The 18134-nt window shown below is 32.2% G+C and overlaps 2 protein-coding genes across 2 annotated transcripts; one reads left to right on the plus strand and one right to left on the minus strand.

The window, feature by feature from the left end:
- Positions 1-496: 496 nt before the first annotated feature.
- Positions 497-7557, minus strand: LOC106752434 (probable lipid phosphate phosphatase 4). Its single transcript, XM_022777136.1, has 8 exons — positions 7486-7557; positions 6747-6953; positions 6414-6501; positions 6225-6334; positions 5760-5853; positions 5430-5618; positions 5252-5311; positions 497-770 (listed from the first exon to the last, which is right to left on the minus strand). Exons 2-8 carry the CDS (start codon positions 6936-6938, stop codon positions 634-636), a joined length of 870 nt encoding a protein of 289 aa, XP_022632857.1. The 5' UTR covers positions 6939-6953; positions 7486-7557; the 3' UTR covers positions 497-633.
- Positions 7558-12103: 4546 nt separating this feature from the next.
- LOC106752469 (glucan endo-1,3-beta-glucosidase 9) lies at positions 12104-16268 on the plus strand. The gene is made up of 2 exons (XM_014634154.2): positions 12104-12642; positions 15017-16268. Exons 1-2 carry the CDS (start codon positions 12296-12298, stop codon positions 16122-16124), a joined length of 1455 nt encoding a protein of 484 aa, XP_014489640.1. The 5' UTR covers positions 12104-12295; the 3' UTR covers positions 16125-16268.
- The last annotated feature ends 1866 nt before the right edge of the window (positions 16269-18134 follow it).

Below are 18134 nucleotides of genomic sequence, written 5' to 3' on the forward strand. Positions count from 1 at the left end.
AAACTGATCTCCTAAAGGAAGTGAAATTCTAGAAAAAAACAAAGCTTAATAGCACATAAGAAGTCTGAAATTTATTCGGTGCACACTTTATTAAAAAAGTTATTGGAGAAGAAAGTAACAAAACTCATTAGAAAAGACTATCTTGATTATCAAAATTTGATCATAGCCACATGTAAACAATAAAAGGATAAGTGAAGCTTAAAAAAGTTAATATGAAAGATTGTTTGTTACGTTAAAAAAAAAATAATGACAAACACTTATTTAATAACAACAAGGGTAAATATGATATTTTATAAAATATCAAATAATACTTGTATATAAAACATGCACTTCCATAAGAGGACACCTTAACACCATGATTTAAACAGTCCAATTTTCCACTCTTAAGTATTATATTTCAATAAAATAATTGCTTAAACAATTATTATAAATTTCTCATTATGTAAAATTATGTGGATCTTTCTCTTTAGAGAAAATATTTATACATAGTTTGACCCAAGGAAGCTACAGTATTAAGCTAACTAGATGTATCCTTAGATATAAATTACACTGCCTAAATTCTATAAAGTGACTATTCATTTGGTCAAAAATATCAATATAGATGTTATTATTATTATTTGGTAAAAGAATTCATCAGATATATCTTCCACTTTCCATTTCCATTGAGTGCAGGGGCAACTCATCTAACTTTGAGTGATGTGAAGTTTGGGTTTCTCCACGGGAAGATGGCATTTCTTCCCTCATATAAAAAAATACATGAGGTGCCCAACCTACATATTTACAAGAAGGTCAACAAACCAGACATGGTTAGAAATAAAAAAAATAGTAAAATAGTTTTTCTAGCATAAATAAAAAATAAGACATGCAATTTTTCTAATAAAAATTATAAACTTTCTCGTATAACTTTTTGTAGACAAAAATACAAATTATTATTATATAACTTTTTTAATAAAATGATAAATCCTTCTCTTATAATTTTTTTTACTACAAGAATTTCCTTAATTCATATTTATAAACACAAACTCAAATACCATTTTTTTTCAATAGATTTTACAATTTTTATTACTGGTGAATATTTTCTTCGTTGATAATTTATTATTACAATTATCGATTATTAAAGTCATCGACATTGATAATTGATAAATTACAAACCTTAATACCAACATACATTTTCATTAGTAACTTATCATTACAATTATCGATGACTTTAGTCGTTAACATGTTGATAAATTATAATTTTATTACCAACATATATTTTTGTCACCTAGTCACCATTAAATTTATGATGGTTTTATTTCATCAGACATTTGGAGTGATTTGGAAGGTGTCTAATCTAATGGAGTTGTTTGTATATTAAGGGGGAGATGAGTGAGAAGATGAAGAAAATTAAAGAAAAAGAGGATGAGAAGGGGGGAGGAGGTGATGTAATAGTGTTGATGTGCACTGATGAAGAGGAAGCATGGCGATGAGAAGGAGGCACGCTAATGACACCAATGAACACTGGTGACACGAAAGTGATGAATGCCAATAATGGTGGTTACTAGAGTTAGAAAAGGAGGTAGATGAGGAAGAAGTAATGGTGGAGGAAGAGAAAGAGAAAAAAGGAAGAAAAATACAAGCAGGAGAAGGAGGATGTGTTTGAAGTGGCAATGGTGGTGTGGTGGCACGACGAAGGGAGGAGGAGAGGACAAAGAGGACGAAGAAAAGAAGGAAGAAGAGGAAGAAAAGGAGAAAGAAAAAAACTCAATCACATATTCTACTGACGAATCTTGTCGACAACCTAAATTAGTCAATAATTACTAATAAATATTTATCGAAAAATTGATTTATCGACGAATTTTTGACTGAAGATAATTCCTCAATAAATAAGATTTATCGACAAAATTTTACTATTACCGACTAATTGTGCCTATTAGTTATATGTGATTCGCTTATAGTGTGTGAAAAAAGAACACAATCCCTTATCATACAATCTTTTTGAACAAAATTGTAAACACTCCAATGACACACAATTACCAAAGCCTTTATACACCTAAGAGATATAATTCTTTATTTTTATAGTACTTTATTGTTGCTTCCTACTTCGTATTACTTAATGTGAGACTCTTTATGAATATCCACTTGAGAACCAACATAAATTCCCTTCACCAAATGTCTCACATGCTTTGAAACAAACATTTGACACACGACTCAAATCGCTCTTGCCAATAATAATCTACACAAACTTATTGACGTCGACAATCTTTTCCTAATATCAACCTTCATAGCCTTGCATATCAAACTCATTTTTGACAACTTCCATATCATTGTCATTGACAACTCACCAATACTCAAGTGAAATATATCATTAAACCACCTTGATCAAACTCAAGCACACATGCATTAACGAGATTATTGCACAACAACATAATAATCTAGACTAACCTCTCTCCAAAGATGCAATAAGCGAAATTGCTAATCTTCTTCCCCTGAATAGAACATATCATGATTGGAAATCACACAATAGGCATTTCCGCACAACATATATTTAATGTTGTTCGACACCTCAAGGTCTTCATCCATGAATTCTCAAAAATAATATAATTATTTAACATGTAATATTTCTGGAAAAAATTGCAAACCTTCATATAACTATTTTAGCAAAAACTGCAATTTTTCTCTTAGAATTTGTATAAATAAAATTGAAAACTCTTCTCGTACTATTTTTTTGGACAAAATTGCAAACCCTTCTCGTACAGTTTTCTGTGAACAAAATTACAAACTTGTAGACAAAAATGTTGGATAAAATTAAGTGGGTAGTATATAGGCCGTTTAAATGGATAGTTAATGTCTTAGTAGTTTTGTTAGTTTTTCAATTTTTGAGTGGAAAGGTCAGGAATAAACATGTCTCGATTTGTAAAATTAGCAGACTTTAAGGCCTAAAATTGGAAAAGCCAAATTCTAATCTATATGTTCACAATTATATTCTTTGATTATTATGAATGAAAAAGGTGAATCAAAATATTCACACATAACACTTGTTAGGCATCAAAGTTTGAGAGCTTGATTGTCTTAGTGTTTGAAGAGATTGAGTGAGATGGATAACATTACATATAATGTGGTTTTACACAGGTTGACAAGGTAGTCAACTATGATAATCAGAGTCTCCAAACGAAGATTCTTCTTGGATCTCAAGATAATTGGAAGGTGGTTGAAAATGGACACAGAACCAAAAAGCATTGCGGGTATATCAATAACCCAGAATAATGCACTGAAAGCAACACATAAGAAGGACAAAGTAGCCATATACATGTTTTATTGAGTTGTTAATGAGTCTGACTTTAAGAAAATAACAAATGATAACACTTCAGAAGAAGCATGAGACTTTCTGGAGAAGGCATACAGGGGAGATAAGTGAGTGAAGTAAATCCAGCTTTAAACACTTAGGGATGATTTGGAGAGCATAAGAATAAAAAAGATAGAAAAAGTATTTAACTACATCACTTGGGTTGAAACTGTAGTGAACCAACTCAACATAAATGGAGAGCACTGATTGATGACTAAATAGTGGAGAAGATCTTGAGTGTTGTTTGCACAATTGAAGATTTTAAGGACCTGCCAATGCTCTCGGTTAGAGAACTCGCTAATTCTCTTGAGGCACACAAGCAACAAAAAGAAGAAGATGATGAAGTCAATTGAACAAACACTCCAAATTAATGTGTCAATTAAAGAGGAGAAATCATTTTATACTCAAAACACTCATGAGTTTCTGTTATCTTTTAATTTATTCTTAATCAGTTTTTATCTATAAAATTACATGATATTTGAGCTTACATAATTTTTTAATTTTTTTTTCTCATTAAAACTAATTAAATTTCATCCTACACAACTTTAAATATTTTTTAAATCAAATTTATTCTTCATAGTTTTATTTTTCATTATTCTCTTGTTTTCTCTCGATCTTATATGAATAGTTTTTTAAATAAACTTAATTCTAATAAATGAGGTTTGACTAAATCTATATAGGAAATTAAAAAGTAAACTCAATTCAGTGATAGAAAATATTTTGTACTTAGAAAAGATATGCAATGAAACCACTTATAATTTTGTTAGGAAGTGAATTGCAATGGATGAGGAGATTGATGCAATTGAACACAACAATAGGTAAAAGTTTTTCGATCTTCCAAAAGGAGCACAACCTATTGGGGGTGAGGTGGGTATACAAGAAGAAGATGGATGCTCAAGATGAGATATAATGGTACAAAACTCGACTTTTTACAAAAGGATATAAGCAAAAGGAAGGAATTGATTATGGGGAAGGTTTGTGACAATCACAAGAATAAGGATCGTTCGATTGCCAGTAGTAGCTCAGTTCAAATGACCAATACTACAAATGGATGTGAATTCTTCATTTTTAAGTGAAGTACTGGACAAAGAAGTATACATTGAACAACCACTTGGATACATGAGAAGAAGGGAAAAGAAGGTGTTAAGAATGAATAAGACACTTCATGGGTTGAAGTAAGTTCCTTGAGTATGGAACAATTAGATTGATACATACTTCAAGAAGAACGAATATAAATAGTGTCTGTATGAACATGTCACATACATAAAGAAGAATGGAGATAATGTGTTGTTATTTGTTGCTGTGTTGATGATCTCATATTCATGGAGAATAATGATAAAATGATTCGAGAGTTTAAGAGAATAATGATAAAAGAATTTGAGATGACAAATTTAGGATTTATGAAATACTTCCTCACTTTAGAAGTCAAGCAAAGTGAGACGACATTTTTGTGTTCCAAGAAAGATAGATATTGAAAAAGTACCAGATGACAAGTTGTAATCTGGTTTCAACACCAATGAAACTGGATACAAAGTTTTCAAAGTTCACAATTGTATTCTTTTATTATTATGAGTGGAAAAAGTGAACAAAAATATTCACACAAAATGACTTGTTCTCAATATTACAAACGCTCCAATAACATAATTATCCAAGTACCCTATACACCTAAGAGACTTACTAAATTATGGTGAATACCTACTTCTTTTCTACTATTTCCTTCTTCATATTATTTGATGTGGAACTTTGATGAATGTCCATTTGGAAACCAACAAACATTGATATCCAATAAACATCTAAATGAATTCCAAACATTAGATTTGAGAATGTGACTTTCATGAATTCATGTGGTACATGCAAGTGCCTCGTAGATATAAGAAAAATAAATTGAAATTCAAAGACGAAATAATGAAGAACAAGAATACATACCATGTGGTAGAGTAGGCAAGGGAAAGAGTAGCAAATAGCAAATTGAAGACACTACAAGTCCTGAAGCAACACCAATCAAAGGGTGTTATTAGACGTTATTTGCAGAAAATGAAGTTTAAATAAAATCAATGGTTAATGAGTTGCATTATTATGATAACAGTTGTAACTACAAAGCAACCTATGATGCCTCCAGCAAACACATCAGTCCAATGATGCCAGTAGTCATCAACTCGAGTAACTCCCACAAGAGCAGCTATAAGCAAAGGAAGCAAGACTAGGCATAGTTTCCCAATATGGCCTCTACGATCAAACACTCTAATTTTCCCTGATAAATACCATGAAAGGAAACCAAGACCAGCAAAGGACCCTGCATTTGTTGATTGAACAATTTTTTTCATAAACACTTTTATGAAGAAAGAAAACTCTTCATTGGTTCTGATATTTTCTTTTCATAGAAAAATTTACTCTATTTGACCAATGTGTTTGAAATAGATATTCTACCACTTACATGAAGTATGCCCACTTGGAAAACTTTTGTATCCTTCCTTTATAACTGCCTTAATCCCAGTACAAAGAACATCACCAGTGTCTTTGTCATACGCCTGCATAAACCAATTCACAAAGCATAACTAAGAAATCAGTATCAAACAAGTTAGAGACAAGAATATTAGAAGGATTGAAGCAATGACTAACGGTGCACTTGGTTTGAGAGAAAGTTCTTTGTTTTCATTTCCTGCATTCACAAATAAACTACAAAGATGCACAATGGTTTTTCTTTGTTTATAGGAAACATTGAAAACGTAAAACAAATCTTATTCTCAATATTACAATATACATATCTTTTGAAAAGGCAAAACAATGTGAGATTACTTCATAACTATTTGTGAACATGAAATGAAAACAAAAGACATTGTCTCAAAAAGACCTTATAAAGTTTACCAAATACTAAGAACAAGAAGGATAACAAACATACAGGAATTTTGTCAGGGAAACACCGGTAGAAGAAGTTTGGTCGTGGTCTACCAACGGCATCTTTAATGGAATCTGTGATGACTCCCGTGATTAAGCTAGAAAACATGATACCTACATTTTAGTTAGATACAAGTGAGTGAAGGGACAAAATGCATAAAAGTCATAAAACGAAAAGAAACTGAAAGAATACCTAATATGGCATGGTGTAAATCATAGATATCCTTTCTGGAACAGTAAAACCCAATGAAGATAAGAATGGGGAGAAAAATAGAGAGGATCTGTTACAGGAATGAATGGTGTAAGTTCATGCGATAAGGTATAAATAGATGATGTATCTTCCTATATAGAAAACTAGGACACCCTTTTGAGCATACATTTTTTTTTATTGATTGAGATTTATAAAAAATTACATGATTTTTGTAATTTTCAATGAACTTTAACCATAAAGATGGAGTGTACTAAAAAGAATGTGTTTCTATATTCAACGCTCCTTGTTAATGGATTATTTGCTGCAGATACGTACAGGGACAGCCCACATGGGTATGGTATCTTTTTTGAATGGGAACATAAGATTTGTCATCATATGTTCCCCAACATAGCGATGGAATGGTTCTATCAAATTCAAGAGTCCGTCAATAATCGCAAGAAGCACAAGAATCAGCCAATCATGCTTGTGAGTTAGTGCCAACTTGCTTCCTGGAGATTGAAAAGCCATTTTATCTAAGTATGGCTGCAAAAGAAAAAAGCTGTCACCTTTGTATTCACTTATTTTGGCTGTAATGTTTAATATCTGATCTAAATCCTCTACACTAATCAGCAATCAGAGATTTATCATTCTGCTTAAGAACCAATGACACTTAAGAAAGCATATACCAATTACAAAAAATGGCAGCATGAAGTATAAGGATACAATGTACTAAGTGCTTAACATGGAGATATATTGTTCGCACCAGAAAGCAAATATAAATAACGTAAACATTGTGACATTAAAGTTCTCAACAGAATAAGAATTCAAATTCATTTATAACGAGGATATGTATATACATAAATATATGTGTATTTGTACATCCTCTGACACAATAAAGTAATATCTAAGGTATAGAAAACAGATAATTATGTCAAATATACGACACAGGTATATGATAAAAAAAATAATGCAGCAGCAATAAATCTGAAATCAGGAAATTCTTATGCCCATATTAAAAAGCTGTAGAAGAAAAACCATAAGAATATGAAGATCTAATAGGAAATGAAAAATGAACCTGCAGCTTTAAGCATAAAAATATGGAGAAAGAGATACAGAAAGACGTGGACGTGCGTTCTGAAAACAGCACGTCCAGTGTCCAACGTAAAAGCTATGAGTCATGAGAAAAACATCAGAAAGATATTAGAGATTGATGAATGATTTGGGGAAGGATTGCATCTTCAGATCTAAAAGTTGTGTATAATGTTTTCATTACTTGTTAATTAGTAATCTCAATTATGTATTTGCATTTTCTTTCTCAATTTTGTGTGCTTTAAGAATTTTTAGACACCAATGTTAAAAGGTAATTTCTATCATCAATTTTGTTTCTGTTATTAAGACTTTTGCATACAAAAAACTAAGAATAAAATCGAAGTTGGTTATGAATTTTTGTGTGTCTTAATTTCTCTTAACCTACTGTTAATTATATTGTATACACAATTTAACATTTAAAATATATAAAAAAGTTAATTATACTTTAGCTAACATGAAGATAAATAAAATTAAGATTGTATATATTTTTTTCTTAGTAACGATAACATTTTTTATAGATAAAATCATATTGGAGGTTAATATATCTAAAACAAACAATTTCTTTGGTAATGTTGGTACTTACAACCAGAACTATTAAATAAGAATTATTTCAAAACGGATTAAAACTAATAATAACATAAATTACATTGAAATTTAACTCAACCTAAAGAGGTTAAGATTAGTTTGTCTGCAAACTAATAAATTCATTTTTTAAAATAAAAAAATATATTTTAAAAAAATAAAGTAATATATTTATTTTAGAACATATATTATAATCTATATTTATTTGTATATAAAATATTTATTGGAATATTCCAATTTATAGCATTTATACTATAAAAGAAAATATAACACATTTCATAATCAAGAATAGATAAGAACATATAACGGTCATTCAAAATATAACTAATCAAATCTTTATAAACAAGAGTTTTTATCTCTAATAACATATAAACCTTCAACTTAAGGTTCATAAAAAAGTACACAAACAAAAACTAGTAAAACTAAATGTCTATGCATCAACATCTTTTATTCCTAACACCTGCTCAACCGAGACTTCCTCCTTTACTTACACCAATCAGGTGATTATTACTAAGAAGAAAATCAAATAAGAACAAACAAGACGCAAGCAAACAGGGTAAGCTAATTTTAAAGAGTTTTTCATACTTTAATATAAATCACAAACATGCATTTCTAATATCAAGTCAATAATAACAAGCACATCTTAACACACACACACACATACACACACACACACACACACACTCCTAACACTAGACCTCACCTTCCAGATACATATGTTAGTGTCGAACTATTGAGGGATCCTGCACATGTGTGGTGAAACAACATACCTCCAAATTTTCACACAATGTTAGTTCATCAAACACCTATGGTCAATCTGACTTGAGGCTAAGGACCATATGTTACTCCTCACCAATAACCATCCCACTCTACTTGAGCTTGGATATCTATTGGAGTCAAAAAACATTCATCCATTTCAAAGCTCATACACCAATATATTACACAAAAACATCCATAAGGTTCTTTCCCATGGAACCCCTTTTTACATGCTTAACAAATCATATTAGAGAAAATAACACCAAACTCCTCATAATCATATATCATACATAATCATATAAAAAATCTTGTTTCCAATGCATATATATTATAAACCAATTCATACTTCACAATAAGTATTATAAACCAATCATTCGAACAATCACATATATTAAACAAATCTTAAGTATTTAAAAACTTAGTTGACAATTTTTATATTTTTGCTCAACCCCATTAGATTTGTTCGCTTAGGTAAAAGTGTTTGTCAACCCACTTGCTCAGCCACTATGACTCGCTTTACGAATACAGAAACAACGAGTTCTGCTTGCTCAACAGATACACTCGTTCAACGAGACTGCATAATTCTACAATACTAAAACTATAGAAATTACACATTAAACTTCTAGTGACCTATTCTAAACACTTTTACCAACTTCTAACACTCCTAAATTTGATTATAACCTATCATGGACCTAAACCAAATGTGTATAACCCAACTTAAACTAGTTTTCAACTGTTTTACAACAAGATTTCAACTTAAAACAATTAAAACCTTACCTTAGAGACCAAAATTGAATTCTACAAGTTTTAGTTCATATTTAAGCTATTTATGGGCCTGAACAAGTCCAAAATAATTCAACTTCAAACCCTAACTCCTCTAATATGTCATAGACCTACTATTTCTAAAATTCACTACTCTAAACCTCTAAAATACACTTAAAAATCATTCAAAACATAACCAAGTGTCTACTACTCCATTCTAAAACAAAATTTATCAATTCAACTCAAACAAGTTCCAATTAATCATACAACAGAACCTAACTCATCATTTTTCCACTTAGACCAATATTTCTCAAATTCACCTGTTAAACCCCCCCTCCCCTAATTTTAAACAAAATCAACTAGTAAATCATCTTAATACTTCCTTCTCAACATTTCACTCAAGCGAACATCACCAACATTCAAAACCACAAAATTTCATAACCAACTCAATTCAAACATAATCATTATAGTCCAAGAACATCCATAAAAGTATCAAACATCCAAAAGCTAATAACAAACATGCAAAATCACAATTTCCACTAAAATAGATATTCCTATTTCCAACCAAGCCAATAAATTCTATGACCAATCTTAAATCATGCCAATCATATAAAAATAAAATCAACAAAAAGTCACTAACTTCCATTACCTTAAAAAGAACTACTAAGTTCTAAGAAAACACAACAGTTGCTTCTAGTACAAGGAACTCTAAAATTGTCTACAAACTACAAAATTTGATCCAAATCAACCATTAGAACAAATGATCCTAAAAGAACAACAAAGAGCTCTAGAATTTCACATGCGATAAAAAATTTGGTTCACATGCGAGAAAGAACTTATATTAGAAAAGGAGTAAAAATGAACTAACTCTTTTTAGAAAACTGATTGGATGAACCAGTAGGTATCACCGTTGTGATCTCTTAGGCACTTCCTGATCGTTAAAGAGATGGCTTAAGTGTTATAAAATTTAGAGAGGAGAAAAATAAAATCTAGAAAAAAAACTTTAAAGAAATGATACATGTTTTAAAAAATGTGACATATTTATGAAATTCTATTTATATTATTAAATTATTTGAATATTAAAATATTTTATTTCATTATCACACTTATATTTAAAATTTCAATTTAAATTCAATAATATTGCTTTAATTTAATATTTTTATTTTACTTTTATTATTTTTACATTTTTGAAAATAAATAAAAAGTAAACTCGGACCCAATTTACACCAAGTTAAATAAAAAAATCTTTATCACCCATTTATAAACCAATATAATTTTTATGAATAACCCATTCGATAACTCTAAATTCTATCAACATTATAGTGTCACGATTTATCATAGGTCAATCTTAACCATAACTCTCAACTATAATCAAATATTACAAGCTCACAGCTACTGAATTTTACACGTCAATTAGAATAGGATCTTTCTTCACAAGTTCTTTTAACAATAGAAGGACAAAACTATCTAAGTGTAATAATACCATTTGTTCTTTTTTTACCTTTTCTTATAAAACAATGAGTTAAATATGTTTTTAGTCCCTATATTTTTGGACGATTTTGGTTTTAGTCTATTTTCAAATTAAGGTACAATTTAGTCCTTCAACTTTAGAAAACTCTGGTTTTAGTCTTTTTTACCAAATTTTTTTAATTTTATTTGTTGTTTCAAACGCGTTTCTCAGTTAACATTGAAGCAAAAATGTGTCAAACAATGTAAACTATCCAAATGCTATAATGAAATGTGCTTGAAACAACAAATAAAGTTAAAAAATTTGGTAAAAAGAACTAAAACTAGAGTTTTCTAAAATTAGAGGACTAAATTGTATCTTAGTTTAAAAATAAACTAAAACCAAAATCGTCCAAAAATATAGGAACTAAAAACATATTTAACCATAATTGTTTCCCTCTTTTTTACGTTTCAGTCACTGTTCTTAGTTTTTTAACAAAGTTAAAAGGAAACTGATATATAAAGATTAAAATATTAAAAAATTGTGTAAAGGCTAAAAGTATAAAAAAAATATATAGTAACTAGAAAAATTACGCAAATATAGAAATTGTATAATTAATTGAACCTAGTGTACCTTAATGAGCCTCGCCCACCATCAGCTATTATCCCAACACAGATTTTTTTTTTCCCCTCCTTTTTACACACCCCAATACAGATGAATAAAGACACAAAATCAGACAACATAGTAATATAAACTAATAAAAACAACAACAAAGGCATGAGCATATCTGTTCCGATGTCCTGTACTTTCATACCATAATGAATCACCATGGTCCTCAGACTAGTCCACACCACTGACACCACATATTAAACAAAGAAAAATGATTTTTTCTCCTACGTTTGATAATCACTTTCAAAAATATTTTAGTCTTTAAAAAAATTAACTTTTATATTTCTAAAAAGATAGAAATTGTAAAATAAATAATAAATATAAAATATGTATAAAAATTTGTTGGATATTAAATAATAGTGTCCTTAAATAAATAAATGCTGCCTTCTCCCACTTCACTCAGCACCTACTCTCACCAATCAGCATTCATACCCAGATACTAGTCCCTAATATCTTTTTAAACTAAACCAAAAAATTGAACTACACATCAAACCAAGAGTTTGAAAGTTGAAAGCCCCCACGAAAGTTGCCACTCACAGCGACCAAGATTGCATTTTTACTCCTATTCCAGCCCACCCAAATGCCTCCCATTTCTTGCTTCCTTCTACTTACCTTCCTCATCACCATTTCCACCTTGGGCTGTGTGGTTGGAGCTGTTGGGGTGAACTGGGGCACCATGGCTTCTCACCCCCTTCCACCCTTCAAGGTGGTGAAGCTCTTGAAATCCAACAACATCAATAAAGTTAGGCTCTTTGATGCCAACTCTGATGTTCTTCAGTCTCTTTCTGGTTCCAACATTGCTGTTACTGTGGGCATTCCTAACGCTATGCTAAGAAGCTTGAACTCTTCTAAGAAAGCGGCGGATAGTTGGGTCCATGATAACGTTACCCGCTACATGCCTAATGGGGGCAGTGTAACTCGAATTGAGTGAGTCAGATTATTTCTTGGGTTCTTTTTGTTGCCCTTTTCGTACTGGTGCTTTGTTGTGTTTTTCTTCTTATTTTTGTTTTATATTTTTCATTTTGTTAAGTAATTTAATTCTCAATGCTCTGTACTTTTAAATTGATTGATGATCATGGACATTCTAAAGGGGAGGTTTCGATTCCGTAATTTGATAGGTTCAGTGGTAAATTTTATACTAGGAGAAATAAATAAAGGAGGCAGTTTGTCACCTTGTAAAATAGACTATTATATATAGTCTGTGTTTAGGCTTAGTTAGTTTTTGGAGTTTAGGAGGAAAAGGGTTGGGAGAGTTAAGGTCCTCTGAAAGATGTGTTTTGAGACATCTTGTGTTGTATCTCTGCCACATTGGCAGAACAGCTGAGTTCATGATAAAATCATCCAAGAACCTGTCTTGGATCTTTCTGTATCTGCTGGGTGTCCTATCACCATTGATGAGACATTCTGAAGAGTGAAACAGCATCAGTGTCTGCATACGGTAGGTTTTTATATTATAGAACAATTCCATAGGTATCAAGCTGCATGTTTTCAAGTAACTACAGAATGCCAGAATCTGTACTTGGACCATTGGGACTATATACCAGGAAGAAATCAGGATAATACCAATTTTCTTGAATTTACTGCTTTTGTTAATGCCAATTTTTTGGTTCACTATATATTTGGCCTTCACTTCTTGATATATTTCCACTTCAAGTATACTCGGATCCTAGAAGCAAATTGTCAAAGTTGTCTTGGTAGGTAGTCCGTTGAAGCAAATAATAACAGGTGAATAACTATGATATGTTGCACTGCTTTGTTTATGCAGAAGACAGTGCAGCAGTTAGTGTTTTGCACAAAACAATTGCATCTTATTTTTACCTCAGAAGATACTCCATGAGTGTGGGATTTTGACAATAACACTTGTTTGGTAGAGGGAGAGAAGTAGGTGGGTAAAAAAGAAAAAAAAAGGGAAATAGGTAAGACATGGAGTATGTTTGAATTAAGAGAAATAAAGTGCAAACAAAGTTGTATGATTGTTGGTTTGAGAGAAAAGAAAAGAAGAGAAATATATTTTGAATAAAAATACCTTGTTACTCTTCAACAATGCCTATTTTTTTTCAAAACAATAGTAATATTTTCTTCTTTTTAAAAATTAACGCAGATCATACTTCTAACATAACGCTTGAACATAGTTGATTATGCTTGCAAACATAATCTGTCATGTTTGATAACACAAGAGATTATGCTTATGTTTATAGGCATAGTCCATTATGTAATCACGCAAGGACATCACTGGATTGAATGTTGGAATAGTCATTTTGCGAGTTGCACAAGTAGCATATGAAAGTAAGATGGGATAATAAATGCAAAATGATAATTTTGTCTCATTTCATTGCGTTCGAGAGAGTAATTTATTTTGTGTGGGGTCCACATGTTTTCAAAATTATTTTTTCGTTTCATTTCTTTTCTACTAAACAATGATCTTTCTCTTCATTTTTTGCGTCATTTCTCATTTAACAACACAGTGCAAGGGTTTGTTTTTTTTGAAAAACATTACTGTTTTCTCAGTATGCAAAGAAAAGCTAGTTTACAAACTTGCCTGTATAACGGTGCTGCATCCCTGAGAATGCTAATGCTGTAGATATCTAGTTCCTACCTACTATGCCTTACTAATGTACAAATCATTTTAATAAGTACCTATTCAAGAATAAATAAAATAAAAACAGTTCTTATATGGAAGTTAAATTAACTCATGTATCTCAACTTTTTCCTAAGTTCCCTCCCAGAAGTTGAACTGAATCCAATTGTCCTCCATGGTTTTTTGAAACACTTGTTGCAATGGTTTTTGATTTCCAATTGTTCTTCAAGCTTTTAGGTTCTGCTTTGTTTCTGAGAAGGCAGTTCAAGATCACCTTCTATTATATACGGCTCTTGCCCTGTAGTTGAAGAAGAAGCATATTTTCCCTTCCATTGGTCACAGTAATATTAGTGGAATGTTTTAAAAGGTAAAATATAATCACATAATAGAATGCTCACCACTTGATAACAGAACTGATTCAGTGGTTAAAAAAGGCCCCATTCTTGTTCTAGGGAACAATGTATTTTATGAAATTCACTTTTGGGGAAGATGGAATAACAATCTTGTCTCATGTTATCTTGGTTAGGATTTAATCAGCTAACAGAAATGGGAACTAGCTACTAAAGAAATTCATCTAGGAGGCATGCTCTAGCAGGCAGTAGGTAGGGCCACTAAGCTGCAATGTTGGATCTATTCTTTTGAATTGGAACTCAAAGTTGAAATAAAATGAGTTATGCATGTGGTAGTTCCCTCTTCGTATGGCTCTAAATATGACTTTTGCAGATATGTTGCAGTTGGTGATGAGCCTTTTCATAAAAGCTACGGTGAACAATTTCATCCCTTCATAATTGGAGCTGCTATGAACATTCAAGCAGCTCTAAAGAAAGCAAAATTGGACAGCAAAGTGAAAGTTGTAGTTCCCTGCAGCTTTGACAGTTTTGAGACAGGATTTAACACGTCCTCAGAAGTGCATTTCAGGCCTGATGTCAACAAAACCATGACTGAGCTCCTAATGTTTCTTGGTAAACTAGGATCACCTTTCTTTGTGACCATTTCTCCGTTCATAACCCACCTTGAAACCAAAAACATTTCGTTGGATTTTTCCCTCTTCAGAGAAACTGCACGCCCTCATAATTTTAGCCATAAAACATACAAAAACAGCTTTGACTTGAGCTATGATACAGTGGTTACTGCATTATCATCAGCAGGATATCCTAATATGGACATTGTTGTGGCAAAGATTGGTTGGCCAACCGATGGGGCTGCCAATGCAAGCTCAAACCTTGCTGAAACCTTCATTAAACGCCTCATAAGCCACCTTCGTAGTAACTTGGGCACCCAACTTAGGCCACATAAGCCCCCTCTTGAAACATACATTTTGAGCCTTCTTGATGAAGATCAAAGGAGCATTGCTTCTGGAAACTTTGAAAGGCACTGGGGTTTGTTCACTTTCGACGGCCAAGCAAAGTACCATGTGGATCTTGGCCAAGGTTCAAGCAGCCTAGTGAATGCTCAAAATGTTGAGTATCTCTCTTCCAAGTGGTGTGTTGTGAACAATAATAAAGACCTGTCAAATGCAACTGCCAGTGCTTTAGAGGCTTGTGCAAATGCTGATTGCACTGCACTGTCTCCTGGTGGATCTTGCTTCAATATCAGTTGGCCTAGTAACATATCATATGCTTTTAATAGTTACTATCAGCAGCATGATCAGAGAGCTGAAAGCTGTGACTTTGCAGGTCTAGGTTTGATCACAACTGTTGATCCATCCATGGATCATTGCAGGTTTCCTATTGAAATTCGCATCTCTCATGCAGAATTTCACAGGCTGTGTAATTTCCAGTGGTTGATTTTGCTTCTTTCAACCCTCTTGGCTGCAGCTTTTGCTGTTTGACATGGGTAAAAAAAGAGGATCATTTTTGCATCCCCTGCCTGCTGTAATTTTGTTGCAGATGTATATTGCTGAATCGAAAATGGTTAGCACATTTTCTTTAATTTACACATGCAGGTCAAATCTGAAGGATGTTACTTTTCTCTATTACTCATTGCATACATTTCTTCTGATTAATCAATTTCATGTAGCTGATATGAGACTACCATGTCCAGAAAGTGAGTGAAAGAATTATCACAAATCTTCATGATTTACAATGCATATGCAATTATGTTCTAACGCATACAAAACTTGTAAGCAGCAGGGACAAGGTGTCCATGATCACTATGCGTAAAGGTGGGAGAAGTTGTTGATTCAATTCTTCCCATTAACAATATCTAATAACACATTTGCCTATAAAAAAAATTGAAATTGATCGAATCTCAAATTAAAGTCTTCAAACATTTACAATGGTAAATACCTTATTTGTATTCCGTGTTTTTTTTTTTCTCTTTGTAAATAATTATTATCAAAGAATTAATCTAGGGATGGCGTTTGATCTTATGTTACAAGATAGAACTAATAAGAAGATTGACTTATAAGAAGGGATGACTTAATGTTGACTTTAAACTGAATTGACTTTAAAATGGTGTTATTCGAGTATGGTTGTTGTTTCGATAGATATTTTTGGGGACCGAGACACTAATTTGGATGACGTGGTTTTATCACTTTCTGGTGCTGGGATGGACTGGATTGCTAGCTCTTCCTGAGTCTTGACCGTTCGTTCTCCTTCGGCCCTGACCGTTGGATGGACTTCGATCTTTAACCGGAGGGGGAGGTACCTGCAATGGCACTCCGACGCTCAAGTTAAGAGCGATTTTGGGAATTGTGTATCACAATTGTATGTTTGAGTTCTGCTCAAACGTAAGTAGAGTGTGAGTGGAATGTGATTGAAAGATGATTAGAAGGTGATTGGAAGTACTTGGCTTGTGGCGCTGACTCTCTATTTATAATGTCTCATGGACCTTAAACTGATATAAGCCCAATAAAATATAAACAGAGTAAAATATAGGTTTAAACCATTTAGGTGTCCCTATTTTTGTTAGGTATTCCCAAATTGGTCCTCTTCTTTTAAACTTTCCCAATTGAGTCCTTATAAGTGTTAATTTCAAACAAATTAGCCCTTGCCGTTAAAAATCGTAAACAATATTGAAATTGTGCAGAGGTGGGTAGATGACGTGTTCAATATTTAACTTTCAGGCGAAACGTGGTAGGAAACTGAGTGATACGTGGCATTTTAGTAAACCTCCTTTTGACATTTTGGTGGTACTTTTAACACTCAGTTTCTGCCACATTTTGCCTTAAAGTTAAACATTGAACACGTCATCTACCTACCTCTGCACAATTTCAATATTGTTTACGATTTTTAACGGCAGGGGCTAATTTGTTTGAAATTAACACTTATAAGGACTCAATTGAAAAGGTTTAACAGAAGGGGACCAATCTAGAAATACCTAACAAAAATAAGGATGCCTAAATGGTTTAAACCTAAAATATAAACATAATATAATATAAACAGACTTACCTGAAAATCTGGTTAGTTGCTAAATATCTTTAAATAGATATTCTTGATTATCCTTTGATTATTTTATCTTCAGCTTATCAATATCTTTAATAAGATACTATTGATTATCCTTTGATTATTTTATATCTTTAATAAGATATATCGTAACCGCTCGACCCGGGTATCATACTGTACATTATGCCCCCCAAGTCCGAGTTAATCGTTCGGCTTTAGCCATGATTAACTATAGGACTTATGAGTTTGAGGAAGGTTGTTTTTAGTTGTCACTTTGTAGATGACCGAACGGTTGAACACCTGTGACTGTTTCAGTTGAGGACGAGGGTGAGCGTTCACAGAGAACGTTCCCCACCGCTCGGTTTAGGACGAGAGTGAGTCCATATAGAATCTCACCGCTCGGTTTAGGACGAGAGTGAGTCCATATAGAATCTCACCGCTCGGTTTAGGACGAG

Source organism: Vigna radiata, unplaced genomic scaffold, assembly GCF_000741045.1.
Source record: "Vigna radiata var. radiata cultivar VC1973A unplaced genomic scaffold, Vradiata_ver6 scaffold_158, whole genome shotgun sequence".
Taxonomy (NCBI): domain Eukaryota; kingdom Viridiplantae; phylum Streptophyta; class Magnoliopsida; order Fabales; family Fabaceae; genus Vigna; species Vigna radiata.

What these genes read in the sequence shown, in the direction of transcription:
- LOC106752469 (XM_014634154.2), top strand. Translation starts at nt 12,296, where the DNA reads ATGCCTCCCATTTCTTGCTTCCTTCTACTTACCTTCCTCATCACCATT. An exon ending in GGCAGTGTAACTCGAATTGA is followed by an intron (nt 12,643 to 15,016) that starts GTGAGTCAGATT and finishes TGACTTTTGCAG; the next exon opens with ATATGTTGCAGTTGGTGATG.
- LOC106752434 (XM_022777136.1), bottom strand. Translation starts at nt 6,938, where the DNA reads ATGGCTTTTCAATCTCCAGGAAGCAAGTTGGCACTAACTCACAAGCAT. An exon ending in TACCCATGTGGGCTGTCCCT is followed by an intron (nt 6,502 to 6,746) that starts GTACGTATCTGC and finishes TTCCTGTAACAG; the next exon opens with ATCCTCTCTATTTTTCTCCC. An exon ending in TCCAAGTGGGCATACTTCAT is followed by an intron (nt 5,619 to 5,759) that starts GTAAGTGGTAGA and finishes CAACAAATGCAG; the next exon opens with GGTCCTTTGCTGGTCTTGGT.